The sequence below is a fragment of the Ruditapes philippinarum genome, unplaced genomic scaffold, assembly GCF_026571515.1.
Source record: "Ruditapes philippinarum isolate M1 unplaced genomic scaffold, ASM2657151v2 ctg5516_1_1_1_1, whole genome shotgun sequence".
NCBI classification, from domain to species: Eukaryota; Metazoa; Mollusca; class Bivalvia; order Venerida; family Veneridae; genus Ruditapes; species Ruditapes philippinarum.
This window is the reverse complement of record NW_026854530.1, coordinates 24199-43245: the sequence shown is the minus strand read 5'-3', so window position 1 is coordinate 43245 and position 19047 is coordinate 24199. Positions and strand designations below refer to the sequence as shown.

Below are 19047 nucleotides of genomic sequence, written 5' to 3'. Positions count from 1 at the left end.
GTATGCTTACATGATTTGTTTATTTGGTCTTAAAAAAGATTACATTTCACCATAAAAATAAATGTAAATAAATGATGCGCTCAAACAGAGATATGTGTACATTATATATCTAAACTGTCAAATGTCCGATAACTATTATCTAAGTAATTTTAACAATTGTTATAATAATGGTTTTTTATCACTACCACATTGAAGGTAATTATAAGTTCTAAATTATAACTCTTTCTTTGGTTTCTTTTCCCCCGAAAATTGTGATAATTATCAAATACCTTGATTATAGCTATCATTATATCTTTCTATATTGACCAACCTCGTCTTTTTTGTAAATGTCATATTGGGGTGTTTCGACCATTTTATTTTCAGTCGTATTTATATCGACGCCCATTAAAATTTTATCTATATAAGTATATATTGTTTTTTTTAAACAAGGTTTAAACAAAACGAAATTTGAATAGGAAGTTTATAAAAAAGAACGTTTTTTTGTTTTGGCTTTGATATAATAAAAAGCCACGGATTTGTAACTCGTACAGAGGAGAATCGTAAGTATTCTTTCTTATATAAAAATACTTTTGTTATAATTGACAGAATAATCAATGGTAAGATTTAACAATGATTATTAAGAAAAATGGAACACTGCTGTAAGATATATGTGTTTCTAAATGAAACTATCGCGTTTCGGAAAGAGAACTATATTCTAACACCAACATGTACGCAGTCGGTAGGCAATTTGATTTTTGAATACTTTATTAATATGCAAAAATATGTAAACATTACATCAATTGATACACTCCCGCTCTGATCTTTTATATGAATAACAATAGATTTAACCTCAAACATTGACATGTGCTCTTTTGTTAATAAATAGGTTGCGGTGAAATTCTTATTGTATCCACTAATCTAATAATTAGAATTTGACAGGTCAGGGATCTATGCATTAAACACATCAAGGATCATATTATAATATATTTGACACTTATTGAGCATAATAAACTAAGGGTACCTGTTAAGTTCGGATATTTTGGTGTGTTTATATGGTGGCTGATTTACGCTATGTGTTGTCGCTTCTTTGCCTCCAAAATGCGAAAAGATGAATGCTCAGCGTACACTCCATCGTCCACAGTGACTTCCGCTTGCGAGCGAAATATACATCGTAAAACGCAGGACAAGGCTGAAAAACTTGTAAAACTTGTCAAAATAGATAAATCATCGGATTTTTTTACTTATATGTGTGGTACTGACATAAACTAAATTATTCATAATCAATATGCTGATATTTTAACATATATTTTCAGACAAAATGCGGTTTCTCACACAGATTTCCCGAAAAAAAATCAAAATTGTTTGCATCAAACGAAGATTTCAAAGCTTTAAACCTAATATTTGAACAAATCTTTTTGATGCTATCGAGAATTATGTTCTAAGCACCAAAAAATTATGTTATTTGTAAACGTCTTGATTGCGAAGATATTGACAATAAATTAGCAACTGTTGATGTTCCCTCACTGTACGGTTACTTGCTACCCCTGTGTACGGTTGCTTATGAGGAGTTGAATAAAAACTGTACGGTTGCCTGGGAGCAAGCTACAAGTTTTGTTACAATTAAAAACACAATTCTTGAACAGTTGGCCCATTTCAAAGGTTACAAGTACAAATGTTGCTGCAATGCAGCAATTGAGAAGCTCCGCGCAAAAAATGCAATAATTACAGATAGCTTACCAAATTATTCATACGCAAAGGTCATGTTATATTCAGATTATGTTATATTGTTGATCTTTTCCGAATGTTTTGTAAACTTATTTTGCATAATTATACTTACCTTATGCACTGTCCATAATTAAAAAGAGGGGCCAGATATTTAATTTGAAAAAAATGCTTTCACTGATGCCTACCTGGTAAGAAAAGTAATTCCATTGAATACAAACAAGACTTACAAGACTTGTAAATGTTATGTGACAGGACTGTACTGTGTTCTGTTTGTGTCACCACTGTAGTCAGTAACATAAGATGATAAAAATATCAAAACTGCGTTATTATTATTATAATTGTAACAAATATACAAATAGTAACAAAGGGGCTAATATTATAATATAGTTTTATTACATGCATTTTTTTCCATGTCAAATTAAAAAAAAATGGTTTCTTGCAATACTGATAGAAGACTGTTACCTGAATTTCAGGCAGGTATGTGGAAATTCACTAACATCATGTTCGTGCGAGTCAAATTTATAAAAGCTACATAAAAAAGTTATTGTTAATTGATTTATTGGGAGATCAATATACTTTTTTGCTGAATTGCTTTAAAACCATTCATAAAAAAACAACAATACACCTCATGTTCAAATTGCAGATTAAAGTTACCTACCTACCTACCTCCTGATAAAATCCGGGCCAATGGACAAAAAAAAAGTAAACACAAATAGCTCCGCGCCTGTGGGCGCGGAGCAATAATGGCATTCACCATGCATTTAAACCATAAAAAAATTATATGTTGGTTTAATAACTAATGTATGTCAAACTTTGTGATGGTAAATTGCGACTCTAATAATTATATACTTTAAGTGATTGAATTTAATTGCAGTTAACATATTTACATGCCATGATGTTCAACGTATATTTAATGTTATTGTCAGGGCCAAAAAACCCTTCTTTGTAGAGGCCGCATATAGGCTGCTTCCCCAACCAAACTAGCCTCTTTTTCCCCCAGTTTTGTCCTCAAAATTCCCCAGTCTTTTGAAATTTCCCTTAGAATTTAGAACAAAATTAAATGATGGTGTTGACTTAAGGTCTTTTACTGCCTTATAAGTATTTCCCATTGCTTTTTGCTTTTCTGTTTTGAAGAACTTGTTAAAAGTTTGTGTTAAATTTGAGACCCCTTTTCCCAAAGTATGCCAAAATCACACATATTTCCCCAAGAATAAGGACGAGGCCCCTTCTCTTTTTTGTAGGTTAATACTAATCATGTGCAATTCAACCAGATGTCTTAGACCGTAGACCGTTTTTCTTTCTTGAAAGCTGTTCATATCTGAAGGCATATTGACATTTCAAACGTAATGTAAAATTTTGATAATGGACATTACGACAAAGATAAACCAGTGTGTCATTTTACAACCTAAGTTTTACATATTACTACAAAATGAGTCTTGTTGAAAATAAAAAATCATGGTAATATTATCAAAATAGTTTATTATTATTTAGAATTATTAAAGACATTAGAAAATGGTAAAAATAAATAAATAAATGAATCACAGAAAATCAGATATGATCACAGTATTAAAATAATGTCGAGTGTACCTGCTCAGCAATAATAAAATAAAATAAAAAATATAGTAATAACTGTACATGTATACACGTTGAAGAGATGGACTTTTATAAAAGTAAGTTTAAACAGACAATATACAAAGCTATATTTAAGTGTAACATTGATTGGTATGTTTTATCTTTTCAAATTCACATTGTCGTATTCTTAAATTGTCGCAAATGTATATTTATATTGTGTACCCGAGTCCTACATGTATATATAATATCAAAATGCAACTTCTATTTAAGATAAGTAATTATTAATCTTCATGATTGATGACCAAATATTTATTAAGTGAGTTCAGATGCCTAAATCACAACTTCTTGTTTTGTAAAATTCAAATGTCTAAAATAATTGTGATGATAATAACAAATAACACATTTATTAAGATCAGTTACATATACGCCGGTAAAGAGATGCTATATGTTTTATATGCTCTTTGAAAATCAAAATAATTCTTCAATTGTGTGCAGTTTTCTTATGATGATTAAGGCCTGGCCTCCATTTATAAAACTTGACACACTTATCACATTGAAGCTTTAGGCCACAGTGAACGACTTTCTTGTGATCTTTGAGGTGACTTTTGTTAGTGAAGTGTTGCTCACATTCGGCGCAATCATATTTGACGTCATCATGTATAATCTTTTTATGGCGGTCTAAACTGCTTTTATGTTGAAAAGTCAGGTTACATTTCTCACATTTCTGTTTGGTGTGTTTAACACGCGATGATACGTGTCCCTTATATGGAAGCAACTGGTTAAATCCTTTCTTGCAAATCTGGCATTTATATTTGAATTGTTTTAAATGCTCATTTTTTGTGTGCAAGGCCATTCCAAATTAAGACAAGAACTGCATTCCGCATACATCGCACATCAATGTAGTTTTACTTGCACTTTCGTCTGTATCAACATGAAGCTTTATATGTCTTTCTAGATTGTATTTCTTCCCAGTGTTATACTCACATATTTCACACGTAAACCGCTTTCTGTCATCTTTCTTTTTACAATTCGTATCATGTACATATATGTGTCGCGTTAAATTACCTTTCTTGTCGGTGCAATAATCGCATATTCAAAATTTATACTCTGGCATGGCCGTCGTTTCAACTTCACTTTCTTGAAAGATTTCGTCAAGCCCGTTTAAAACAAATGAGTCATCCATGATCTGAAAGGTAGTAGTTGTAGAATTAGAACTGTATAGAAACTGGAAGTTTTAAAAAGGTGTCGCTTTTGTTTCTATAACCATCTCTGCAACTATTTTAACATAGGGTAAAGAAAATTAATGTTCAAAGCAGACTTACACCGTTGAAACTTGAATATGTCATAATTTAATAAAGTAATACATTTTTAGTGTTAAAACATTGCTGAGAAGTTAATTTTCAAACTATCTAGACGATATATAATGCCAATATGCTCGCAAGCAACAGTACAGTGACCTCGCAAGCAACCGGACGAATTGTTTTTCAGATTTAGCAAGCAACCGTACAATGAGTAAACTACACCAGTGCCAGTTCTATTGTCAATATTTTCTTAACCGATGTGTTCAAAACGGGTATTTCTTTTTTATTTGGTACTAAGATAATAGATCTTCAAAGAATTAAGTGGATTTGGTCGTATATTATATGGTAAGCTTTAAAATCGTTGTTCGATGTCAACAAAAAGGGCATTTTTCTGGAAAATTGTGGTGAGAAATCGCATTTGTTAACGGAAAAAGATATTTTTACTGCAAGATTTAGGCTGGAAAAAGTTAATATCATCTAACTCTTACTTACAAAAGTAGAATTTTTCTTCTCTGGTTATTCTGTATTGAAATATTGTACCTGTTTTTCTCTCTACTTAACATAGAAAAAGGCTGAAATGTCTTTGGGCCGATTTAGTTTTGGGACGAAACGTCCTGTTGAACGTGTGTTTCGAAATACACTAACATATATAAAAAGCTGTAAATAAACTAAGCAGCAAAAGTATTTACCGTAGCCCAGCTTACACCCTTCTTCTTATTTTTCCTTGCCACAAATCGGACACTGTTTTAAGTTTCAAGTTGTAAAATCATTTTTTCAGCTTCATTGTCGCTTTTTGCTATTACAGTAGCCATGTTGGATGTAGAGGGCGGAGTTACGGTTATAACCGTAACCTTACGGTTTCTACCGAAACCTCTCCTCACTGGTGTCCCCGTAATGTACCTACCGCTAATGGTGGGTCAATAGCGATTACCGACGACAGAGTTATACTTTTTCGTCTCCTTGTGTTTTCGCATTTTTATATTTTGAACGCGAAAAAGCGGAAATATAACAGATGAAATGCAAATACACGACATATTTTTTAAGTGTCGTATTTTCGTTCTTCTTCTGCTCATCTTTTCGCTTTTTTGCCTCCAAAATGCTTAAAAGCAAAAACACGAACTTCGTGTTTTCGCATTTTAGCAAAGCGAAAATACGACATGGCGAAAATCAGCCACCATAGTTTTTCAATATTCTCATATGTACAAGAGTAAACTTACAGGATCGTGAACGTTATTTGTGGTCTCGTTAATTTGGAACAAATTTATAATTTAGTAAGTTCTTGTGTAAAATAAACTCAGTAAGTTGTTATGTAAATTAGAATGTTCAGTGTTAAATGTTTTGTGGGAGGAATATGGTTAAAAATCTAACTTGAAAGGTAAAGAACTACATGTGTATCCTTTACAAATTATTTTATAATGGCAAGAACTATCATTTTGAATTTTGAATATAGAACTATCCTTAAATTTTACTTTATAATGGCAAGAACCATCCTTAACATTTTATTCTAGGATGGCCAATGAGATTCCCAGACTTCAGTTTGTAATCTTAAATGGCCAATGGAAGTTCTTCTTAGATTTAGTTCTTCTCTGTAAATTTTACAGGAAACCGAATAAATTTTAGAGGCCTTCAGTAAATAAAAAATAATAAAAGAACACACAAAATCCAAATAACAAACAAATACATACAATAACGATAATGTAATATAAGATATGCGTTACTGTTTTAATCAAATCTTTTTCCGTAAGGTAGCTAAGGTGGCTTTCGCGAGTTATCTTAAAAACAAATATATATTCATTGAAATATTTTGAATGAGGCATAAAATATATGTAACAGACGCATGCGCTTATTTATTTTATTTTATTTATTTCGTTCAATTTGATTTACTATATTGGTCTGCTATTTTACCGTCTTGGTCGGTTTTTGGAATATATTGCTCAGATGCGCTGTTACCATTGCACAATTCCTATGATATTTTCACATTCCTGCATTACGGATATACAAAGTGTATACGTAGGTATAAGTAAGGAGAAAAGATTGTGGTTACTTAAGAAAAAAAATACTCAAATATTATCAGTCATTAAGTCATATAAATTTATTTACATTAACACATGTACATCAGCATGTTCATAACAGAGATGTTTTTGTCATTGTATTCAAATGTTTGTTTTTGTTTACAGAAAACGAAGTTTATAAAATTTAACGTACAAACCGTCTGAATGGACGACGACATTCTGGTCACAATATCCCAGAGGTATAATTTAGAAAGCAATGAAGACGAACTTACAAAAGCAGAGAAAAAAGCTCTTCTATCCATCAAGGTTATTGATGTATCACACGATCCTGTTGTCGTATCCTTACACTGGAAAGTTACTCACAGTTCCCTTTGTAAAGAGTATGAAGCTTTCAAAGCCGGAAATCTTCATCAAATGTCTCGAAGCTTGCATTTCCTCGCCACAGAAGAGGGAGTACCAGATGCAACTAGACTCGTGGCAAAACAATGGCTTGATCTTATACTAAACGGCATAGATAAGAAATATTGTAAGAACACCAGTCTGTCTAAACTGTCTCGCTGTGAATATCAAGTTCTTCAATTTATTCGCCCATTGTCTAACCACATAGTTTACGGAATGACTGCAGTCGCACTGCACTGGAAAGTTACCTCGTGCGAAATTGAAAAGGATCAGAAAAAACTGAACTCTGATCCGAATTACGTAATTCGGCATTTCCGATATTTAAACTTTTTGATAAAACATTGCAATGTTCCCTGTTTCATTAAACCTAAAGCAAATAGATTACATACAGTAATTGTGGAAAACATTACAAAACAAATTGACAACAGGTGCAATATTGGCAGTACTGTTGACGAATTAACTAACGGGGAGATAATCGTTATTCAAGAACTCGATTTAGTGAGCAATACTTTTAGTCCGGTTGTCGATCGTCTACATTGGATGGTAACACATCGCATACTCTGTGAAGAGTTTGATTATTTTCAAGCTGGACGTATGCCTTTCATAGCCTCAAAAATTGAAAGAAAGTTAAAGTTTCTTTCGCTAAATGAAAAGGTGCCTGCAATAATTTCAGATAAAGCAAAACTATTTATGGATGAAATTTTGAAAAGGAATCGTGCTTCTCAACAGATATGTAAGGAATACGAGAAGTGAATTTGTGTCTAATCATAGACGAAATACCCCTGTGATTGATATTTATAAGCATGTAAATTGTACAATGAACATTAATTTAAGGTATTTAATACCGAATGCAGAACCTCCTTTCTGAAGAGTATTCATTTTTAAAGAAGACACTTAGCTTATGTCGGGCGTGGTGTCAGGGCCTACTAGGGCTTTCATTATTCATTACTTGTTTAATCATTTTGTTTGGTCCATTTATGGTTTACATTATTTCCAAATCGGGATAGTAAACTTCTCTCAGTTTTGGATTGCATCTAGACAAATATTTTATGAAAATATAATTTGCCCATTGAAAGGTGAAAATTATAACCATCTTTCTGTTTTATCAAATCTGACAAATACGGGTTTCCATTCAGATATGCTTTTCTTTGGTTTGTTTCTTTTTATTTAAAAACTATGGTCCTAAAGTTAGATTAAGATAAAATTAGTAAGACTTATCTTTAAATGATGAAGACGTATTTATTTTTTTTCTACATAACTGATACAAAAATTATCTTCAATCATCTATATTTTTCAAACAAGACTGTAAACTTTTGTTATTTTTGTGTTTGTGTCAAGAATATGATAAAGTTTAATAATGTTAAGCGTAAGATGATTTTTTAAACATGTTTAGTTATTCATTTTAACAGGCAATTTGATAAGTTGATAGATTTAAGTTAAATAAGTTATTATACATGTACATTTAACTTGAATATGTGTTAGGGTGATGTTGAACATTTATTTATGTCAGGGAATGGATAGTGATTAATAAAAATGTACATGCATTTTCAATTGTTTTTTTCAAACAGATACATACTTTGTCTTGTTTTGTAAACTTAAAAACTTATAGATGTGAATAAATGAGTAGAAAATCCGTCCAGAAGTGTCACTTGTCTAATCGGAAAATACAAGCTAGGAAGCTGAGACCTTAAACTAAGTGTGAGAGGTGGGCATATTAAAAAAAAGTGAAAATAACATACAAACCCTATTACCTCTAGAAAATATGTGCGAGTGTTGTAAATATTCATTATTTGGTTTAAACCTTCGTCTGTTAGCCGTCAGTCCCTCAGTCTGTACGTGTTTTACCTCAACCGGGGAATTTGATAGTATCTTAAGATCAACCTATACCAAAAGCTTCATAATTTACACTTAATACAAAGTGAATGATCTTTACAAGCCACATGGCTTCTATCGCCAAATTATATCCCTTTCAACATATTGATAATAGTTATGGGTAGGCTATTTCTGCAAGTTTGATATTTATTTTACTTGTATACATTGTTAACATTTAAGTACATGATTTGTCGAGTTACCTAACTGGGAGGTCCACATTTTGAAGTTATTTCCCTTTTCACCTACAAGAAAAATGGAACCTGGTGTTGTTCTCCTATTGTTAAAAGTTTCATATATCTTAAGTTTTATTTGTAAAAATTGCACCATACTATGCATATCTAACGTACATGGGACATAACCTTGGCAAGTTACACAACTGAAGTTTCAGTTTTCATTTTTAGACGTTGAATATAGCTATACCAATAGCTTTATACTTAACACCCTTACTAACCACTACGAATGCCATGAAAGGTATTGTAGTATCCATTTTCTAAAAATTGGCTTCCCTTAATGCGCATTTAAATAAGGCATTTTGATTGTTCTACCTGTACAAATGACTTCATATTATACACATTTACACACTTATAAAGGAAACTATTATCTTGACAAATAACAAAAAGTGGTACCCATTTTATCAACCATTCTTATTTATACAGTAACAACAAAATATAAATACTTTATGTCTATTTTAGAAAGTTATGATCTTGGTAAGATACATAAGTTCAGTATTTAATTTTTTATTTGTTTTGTCTATGTGCTCTTTTTAAATAGATATAATATACTAATGAAAGTCAATGTAATGAATTATAAAGTGTATCCTGTAAAGTACAAACTTTTTTTAATTCATAAAAAACAATATGTCCATTATGCCTGTATGAGTGAAATGTTTGTGTATATTTTATTAAGAGTAATGACACATGCACGAAATATTTGCTTAACTAAAAATAGCAGTTTAATATTTTTCATTCCGATACGTATTATTTTGTTTAAGAAACTTATTTAGTTGTATTAAAAAAAATAGACATCCGGTATTTAAACTCTTTCATTAAAGACCATAATGTCATGGAAACAACATAAATTTACCGTATATAAATTATATTAAACATTCATTGGAAATGAATTTATATAACCAACCGGTACATAAGCATATATTCCTGGCACTATTTTATTGCACAATGGTAACATTGCACCATGGAGTCTATGACATCTAGACCCCTTGACAACTCGACCCCTTGACACTTAGACCCCTAAGACACTTAGACCCCTTAAATATACCTGACATTTCGACCCCTTAATTAATGTATTGTTATATTAGGAAAAACCGTGCGTTTTTAAAAATAAAACACAAAGTAATGACTAGGTTAGAACATTTTCAGCCTTTTATTAATTATTTATGTATATTATTTACAAAAAGAGTAACACAAAAAATATACATGTACACACATTACATTGAAATAACAATACATAGAATACGCAGACACTATCATTCTCTTTATATACATGCATGCAATTACTACAATATTTACAATATATACACTTTTTGAAACTGTATTTGTGTACGTCTTATTGCTCTACAGCGTCTATAATCTTTTTCCAATTACACATTTCCTTGTCTAAAAGTTTCCGTAAATCGACCCTATTTCTAGAAGGAATTCCTTACAAACAACATCATGAGTGTCATACATGTCCAATAGGTCCATCTTTTGCGTCCATGTTTATGTTAACTTCCCTTCGATAGCGAACGACGCCAGCTTACGTGACCAATTGTAGATGTATGTTCACTAGCTTTGCCTCTTGCAATAGTAACGTGAGAAGAACATAGAAGGGAATCACGCCTCGACCAGCCTGGCTATTAAGACGTCTATGCCATCCTAGAAAAATAACAACGTATATTCAATATTAGCAAACGAAACAAAAACAGTTTTACATAAAAATGTGCAAAATAAATTCTCCAATGTCTTTATATTTTATTTTTGCGTCACAATTCAATCATTAGGTTTTATTAAGAATGATTGACGACATTATCTGTATAAAATTAAAATATAATTTTACTTTTTATATATTACTTATTAATTTTTCATATTAACAAGATAACAAAAATAGTGCATACCCTCTGTATCGTTGTTGGTACGAACAGTCTCCAATACCTGTATTATAAAATATTTATATTGATATACTGAAATATGATGAACTGCAATTTAGTTAAATTCAATTCAAGTAAATTTCATTCATACTAAGAATAATAAATGATTGATATGACAACAGCAATGTAGTCTTGCTTCCGCCGACGAGACATCATAACGAAAAGAAGCGGCTCCCGAAATTGAATAATCAACGGCATTGTCATGATCAGGCGTTGCTTGGTCTGAAGGAGCGTCACTGCAAATAATACAAGTGAACTGTACGACGCTTAAACGTTTACGTGCCTTGTAATAATTGATTCTACTGATACCTGCAAAATACAAAGTTTTCATCTTATAACAAAATTAAAAAAAATAGTGTTTGAAATTATTTTTTGTCCAATAGGATTGTAGTATTTCAAATGAATCGTTACACATTTACTTTGGTAAACCGGCAAACTGTTAATCAGTCTAGTAAATGGACTTTTAGCAAAAAAACATTAAAAAACTAAGCTGGTTAAAATTTATTAGTACGTATTTACGCCTTACCAATTTAATTTTGTAAATACGTACTAATAAACTTTAAAGTCATGTTTTTATTGATAATACATGTATTATTCTAATGACCGATAATTTGATTATTTAACGGCACGCGCCGGTGTATATCCTATTACGTGTCACTGAATAAACACATACATGTATGACCGATAACTTGATTATTTAACGGCACGCGCCGGTGTATATCTTATCACGTGTCACTGATTAAACACATACATGTATGACGTTAAACAAGCACACGGGTTCCCTTAAACCTTATATCGTCTCCTTAACTAAGAAGAAACAAACAAACACAATTATCATTTCATAATTTCATATTTAATTGCGGAAAGCACTTGGGTCGCTATACTGACCAAACCACACATTTGTACATAATATCAAACACACACACACACATATATATATTCATTGTCATTATAATGTTTTTATTAAATGCACTACTGTCCTTCATTTCATTTCATTATTTATGAAACACATTGTCCTTCACGAATGAATCCATTCGCGAACTTTTAACACTTATGTGGTATATTAAAACGTTCATCACACATTTATAGATAAATATTCAAATTCTTCAAGAATTGTCACATACTATAAACATAATGATTTAAATTGAGACACAAGATTTGTTTCGCCAATATATCTACTTATAGAACGTAAAAAATAATCGACGTGTAGAATGGTCAGTAACCCAAAGCTGAACTGACACATAACTTGACTACCGTTACGCACGAAAACTTCGTGCGCTAATCGCGACCCCTATCGGAGACTTTACACGATTGAAGGGAAAATAATTTCTTTCTAATTCGTCTGCTCAAACGAAAGAAATTATATTTCCCTTAAACCTTATATCGTCTCCTTAACTAAGAAGAAACAAACAAACACAATTATCATTTCATAATTTCATATTTAATTGCGGAAAGCACTTGGGTCGCTATACTGAAAAAATTAAAAGAACGGGTTAAATTGCCGCACAGTACTGATTGCTTATAATATTGGCGAAACAAAACAATAATTCACATATGTATTAACATAACCACAGTATGGCATTATATATCACAAACCTAATAAACGAGACACAGAAAGCCTTTCTTCTAAATTATCTTTCACATATCCGTCTTTAGCTCTTTCGCTAACCCAACGCCCATGGCGTTTAAACATCCTGTCTTTTACACCGTTATTTGCAGCCGCCGAAGCGCCACCAGACCTCAAAGAATGCAAACAATATTGTGATAAATTACTAACATGCGGTGCAAAAGCCGCTTTAAACTGATCTCTTAATGTAGTATAAGACATAACTTTGTGATCCTTCCTAATGGTATAACCTTTAGCAGTACTACTTATATTACAAAATAAGTGATCATTGTTCTGAAAATTTGCCCATTCAATATACAAAAGAGTATTACGCACAGGGCATAAACAAGTACCCGATTTTGCAATCATAATCCACGAACCATCTCTATATTTATCAGTTTTACTTCCTTCAACAAAAATAGCTAAATATGTCTCTTCAAATATCAAATCAGATATCTTTATATTCAGTAATTCAGAACTGCGCATAAAACCTGCGAACGCTAATAAAGATGCACAAATAATTCTTTGGTTTTTTAAATTGCCAAACTCAAACAGCCTGTTGTACATAGCTAGTAAAATGTCTACTGTCATGGGTAGCTTTTTATTGGTAGGTTTTGCCAAGATTCTTTTGGCTGCTTCAAGAACATTAATCACGGTCTTAGAATCAGTCGGAGACCTCAAACCAAAAATATCATGAAACCATTTTAAGGCATAAAATGCTGTTATAATTGGACTCGGAGTATTTGCAGTCTGAATTAAAGATGTAAGATATATTGCTACAGTCAGAGTTTTAGCGGGCAAAATGTCCCCACTCCCCAGCCCGTTACACACGCCCCACTTTTTCCAACGAAAAAATGCATGTTCATACTTTTTGCACGTGTTGTCTGCTCGTGATCTTTGTAAAACGTCGGGGAGTAGGTCCACCTTGTCCGCCAAAACATCTGGTAGCTGTTCGATCTCTTCTCTATGGTTCTGTAAGAATAGATGTATAAAACAAAGATTTAATTATCATGTCTGTATAGAACATTATATAGAGACAATAATATATGTTCCTAAAATAACATAACTTACGGAATAATTAGTATATGAGAACAACAACAAACTAGAGTGTACAAATTCGTTACAATCTACTATTATAGTTTCATTAAATAGAGAGATAATAAGACACTTAAACATTTATAAATTGTTACGCCAAAGCCGCCATTATAACTTGTTCACGTCAAAGCCGCCATTATAACTTGTTCACGGCAAAGCTGCCATTATAACTTGTTCACGGCAAAGCTGCCATTATAACATGTTCACGGCAAAGCTGCCATTACAAATTGTTCCCGGCAAAACTGCATTTATAACTTGTTCATGGCAAAGCTGCCATTATAACTTATTCATGGCAAAGCTGCCTTTATAACTTCTTCACGACAAAACTGTAATTATAACTTGTTCACGGCAAAGCTGCCATTATAACTTGTTCACGGCAAATACTGCCTTTAAAATTTATTCACGACAAAGCTGCCTTCATAACTTTGTAAGGTAAAGCTACCTATAATTTAATCAACAAATAGATAAAGTTACAAGATATTTACAACATAAAATTGTCATGTGCAATCTAAGGGAGACAATTGATCATTAATACAAGTCCTATGACGCGCATCGCTGATCTCCCTTGTGCCTAAAATTAAGATTTAAAGCGAGCATTCTAAACTTCAGATCTGCATTACCAAATAGACCTTTTCCATTACTACATGCCGTATAATACGACCTATTAGTTGGCAAATCAAACCAGTCTGATACATTTGAAATAAAATTTCCATTTGGACACAAATCGGGCCAGAAAATCGCCGATGGCCAACATGGAACTACAAGTACACCTACTGCTTGATCAGCGCTCATTTTTCTAATAACTTTTCCTATAAGCGAGATTGGGGGTACAAACAATCCAAATTCAAATCCCCAGTTTTCGGTAAAAGCATCTACACCCGAGGATGAAGGACTCCAGAACCTTGAATAGAACTTGACCAATTTGGCATTGTGTTCTGAGGCAAACCAGTCTACTGACAAATGGCCAAAACGATTTTTAATCAAAAACAGAAGTTTATTTGAAATCCCCCAGTCGTCGTAGTCGACAACTTTTGATAAATAATCGGGTCTTTCATTAAACGATCTGGGAATCCATTCCATGAACAATTGTATGGACTTTGACATACAGATCTTAAAAATTTGTATTGCTATGCTTTGTAACTCCTTATTCATGGACCCTTTCCTGACTATTGATGTAACCCCTTGATTATCACTGAACCACTTGATACTTTGATTAGAAAAAATATGAGTTAATGAACAAATAACCCGAACAACTGCGGTCAGTTCTTTCCACGTGGAAGATTTGCTACTCTCATCAATTGACCATAAACCATGGGCAACTCCGTTAAACGTACTAACCTCGTAACCTGCGAACCCAGAATTACTTGCATCTGAGTAAACAACTTTTGAGCATCTGACAGTATCAAATAAGTGCTTGCGATTTAAGTGTTCTAAATTTTCTTTCCAGAAATGTAACTGATCTAAGCTGTCATCTGAAAGATGGATAAAACAATCCCATGACCTAGCATTCAAGATATCTATGCTAAGCGAACGGGTCATGATTTGACCTATTTGACCTATGACGATAGACATGAAAATTAGCTGCCCTATCAAACTTGCAACTTTTCTAACAGGTACTGTCCTGTGCACTTTGTGAGCATTCAGAATACAGTGTATTGTGAAAAACGCCTTTTGTATTTTCTGTTCAGGAATATACAGAACGCCTTCTGTGGAATTTAACAGAACACCTAAAAATTGTATGATCTGAACTGGAACCCAGACAGATTTGTCCACGTTTGGAATGAACCCAGATAAAAGTAAATCACCTTTTATTTGAACGCCTAATTGCTCTGTTTTACTGAAATCTTGGCCACACCCAAAACCATCATCAAGAAACATCAATAAAGACTTTCCTTCTCCTCTCCATTTTTTGACTAGGGGCCTAGTAACCTTAGTAAAAATATAACAAGCGCTGCTCAAACCAAATGGGAGTACAAGAAACTTGTAATAAGAAATCTTATTATCTTTATCAACCCATGAAAAACCCAAAAATTCGGTATGTGGCGGATATATCTCAATGAAATGGTACGCACTAGTGATGTCGAATTTTATCATGTGACAATCTTTCTTTAAGAAAGATAAAGCTATTCTTAAATCCTCAAATTTGACCGACTGTTTCCAAATATGCTTGTTTACTGCTCTTAAATCTAAAATCAATCGTTTCTTACTAGAATTTTCAGACACTGTTAATGGGTTGACAATAAACGGTGGAGTTGAACATTTTTCTATAAGAGCCCGATCTAATAAATCTTGAATTGCCTCGGAAACGAACTGAATTTCGTTTGCAGCAGACCTGTTATTTTTCAAAAAAGTCTCAGGTGGCAAAGAATAAAAAGGAATCTTATAACCGTTTTCTATCACATCAAGTATATACTGATTAGTACCAATTGAACGCCAAAAATCAATATGCTGCCTTAAACGGCCCCTAACAATAATTTTCTTTTGGCCTTGCTCATACTCAAAATAGTCACTGGTAAATCTTTGATAATCAAAACTATACTCATCTTTCAAAGAGTCAATGTTCATTAGCTCATTTGCTTGTCGTTTGCTGTTTCCACTGGGTTCTACCGCCTGTATTTGGACAGTCCCGCCGGAAGTGGCCGAGGTTTCCACATGCGTAGCATGGCCCTGATGCTGTACCGTAGTTCGCGCCTGAAACGCCGCCTTTTCCTGCCCCGTAGAATCCACGAAAGGACTGCATTCTCGGAAACGTATGTTGCTGCCCTGATTGAAATGAAGGTGCAGGTGCTCCCCATGTTTTGCCGTGATAGTTGCCAGATGTGCCAGGATTATTATCGTAAGACTTGCCGCCCTTGCCGCCCCTGAAATTCGACCTTTTTCGTTTAAGCGCACGGTTTTCTGCCTTGTTGATTTTGGCATCATCTTCCGAGTCGCTTGCGATTGGATTTGCCTCGTATGATCTGACCGTGTCCCAGCCCCCGGGACTTCCGTCGGCGATTCTAATCAACTTGTTGCGCTTTCTTAGTTTCTCAGTGAGTTCTGATAACAACTCCTTCGAATAATCGAATTTACAATGTTCAATAGCCCAAACAGCCTGTTTGGCTAATTCTTCGAGCTCTGAATTGAAAATAAATTGAATCTTGTTACCCTGGAATTTCCAGACGAGTTCTTGTTCTGATCTCAACTTCTTGACTTCTGAAGCCACGTTGAAGCTGTTGCCCTGAAGTTCTTGTTTCAATGATTGAACTTCTTCCCGCTGAGTTTGTAATTCGTCAAGAACACGTTGAAGTTGGTTTTCAACCCGTGAAGTTTCGCCCGGCGAAGACAAGCCGCCATTTATGTCGCCGTTTGCCACGTTGTCATTTTCCATCATGCAAAAATAATCGACGTGTAGAATGGTCAGTAACCCAAAGCTGAACTGACACATAACTTGACTACCGTTACGCACGAAAACTTCGTGCGCTAATCGCGACCCCTATCGGAGACTTTACACGATTGAAGGGAAAATAATTTCTTTCTAATTCGTCTGCTCAAACGAAAGAAATTATATTAGCCTGGGATTCAGGCGTTGATAGTTTTTGCTTATTTATAACATTTTTTTTTCATAACATATGCGCTAAAAAATTCCGTATTCGTTCGTCGTTATGATAGTATCAATAATCATGAGTGTCATACATGTCCAATAGGTCCATCCATTCACATTCTCGATTTGCCAAACAGAAACATAACATAAAATCGACAGACTGGAACCCAGGCTAGCACACGGGAGTTGTGCAATGATAACTTATTAAGGTAATTTTCATTTTTTCTGTGGTCAAAATATGTATGAAAGTAATTAAATGTGTATCAAAAATAAATCCTTTATTATTTGATTATTTTTTATTGGATACAGCTCTTTCTTATTTTCACCATTGCAAAAACGAATTTTAATTGCTTTTGTAGTGAGTCATGTATATTTTTTGTAAATATCTGACAGACAATATCATTTACCTAAAATTACTGATAGTTTGTTTTTTTATTTTGATAACTATGGGGGACAGTTTCTGTAAATTATTTCGCAGTCAATAATTACATTTCCGTAAACTATTACACACAATTCAATATTTCATTTAGTATAAACGTTCATTGCCAATGAAGCATTATTATGTCTTACAAAAAAATAAACTGAAGTTTACAAATTTTTGTTATTATTAAAAAAACAAATAATTGTTACTTAATGCGCTAATGATGAAATTATAAATAAGCACCATTATATTAAACCACGGGACTTTTATCCGATTTTAGTCCGTAATTAAACAAATGAAAACTGTGATTTATGTATTAATCACCAAAATTAAATTTAAAAAAATGTAAATTTTGCAACTGATATTTCAGAAAAAAAACCATATAAATTTAAACAAAAAACTTAGATATTATATATATATGTCTTACAATATTTTCAAAATATATTTACGGTTCTTTTAAAGTCCAACATTTAAAACAGGGGTGTCTTAGTCAGTAGGGGTCGAAAAGTCATCTTGCAAGGGGTCTAAAGGTCAATGGGTTTAGATGTCGTCTTAAGATCCTAAGGGGTCGAGAAGTCATAGGGTCTAGATGTCTTACTTGCGCACCATGACGTTTATATAAGCTATATACTATATACGGCTGTTGTGAAATTATGATGCTATTTCGTGTTTACCTCTAAAATTTAATGTTCAGTGTAATGAATTTTTAATCAAGATTATTGACAGGCTATGTGAACGTATACATGTATAAACGGTTGTTTACAATATAACCCTCGCCTAGCGACTTGGGTTTTATATACAAAAAGTTGGGCCAAATAACCTTCGCAAAATTCTTTGTAACTTTAAGTTTTTAAGCCACGACCCTGTCTTGCCAATAACTTAACTTTGAAACATCCTTTTTTTTTCATTTTTCTCTTGTATCACCATTTACTTTTATTTGTGAGTTGAATATAATTTCAACTCAACCAAATATCAATGACTAGCCAACACACACAAATGGTCACGACTCAGTCAAGCTTTTTAACAACTTTTTAACATTTTTCTTTCACAAAACAACACCATACAAACAAACATACCCCCTACGAAAAAAAAACAGAAAAAAAAACCCATATCAAAACGACATTATGACTGCAAGGGTGTATATTTTACCATTAGACAAAAGGTTATTCGCTCTTAATACTCACATATTGCTTGTAGTAAGTACGCACGTGCGAAATAAAATGTTTACATAACAATATCTTAATCATTAGATACGATATCTTCTAAATAAATGATATGGGGATTTTTCCCCGGGGATTGTACTTTCTTTTTCGTTATTAATTTTTCAAAAATGAAATGA

General features: G+C 32.9%; 1 protein-coding gene and 1 long non-coding RNA gene across 3 annotated transcripts; one reads left to right on the top strand and one right to left on the bottom strand.

Annotated features, from left to right (window-relative positions):
* Nucleotides 1-317: 317 nt before the first annotated feature.
* Nucleotides 318-8686, top strand: LOC132740387 (uncharacterized). Its single transcript, XM_060728282.1, has 2 exons — nt 318-539; nt 6755-8686. The coding sequence occupies exon 2, from the start codon at nt 6794-6796 to the stop codon at nt 7739-7741; it is 948 nt and encodes a 315-aa protein (XP_060584265.1). The 5' UTR covers nt 318-539; nt 6755-6793; the 3' UTR covers nt 7742-8686.
* A 1539-nt stretch (nt 8687-10225) lies between these two features.
* LOC132740385 (uncharacterized) lies at nt 10226-19014 on the bottom strand. 2 transcript variants are annotated; one of them, XR_009627148.1, is made up of 3 exons: nt 18893-19014; nt 10971-11312; nt 10226-10731 (listed from the first exon to the last, which is right to left on the bottom strand). It is a non-coding gene; the product is annotated as an uncharacterized LOC132740385 (long non-coding RNA). The 2 variants fall into 2 exon arrangements; XR_009627147.1 differs by lacking the exon at nt 18893-19014 and having other exon boundaries at nt 10971-11560.
* Between the last annotated feature and the right edge of the window lie 33 nt (nt 19015-19047).

What these genes read in the sequence shown, in the direction of transcription:
- LOC132740387 (XM_060728282.1), top strand. Translation starts at nt 6,794, where the DNA reads ATGGACGACGACATTCTGGTCACAATATCCCAGAGGTATAATTTAGAA.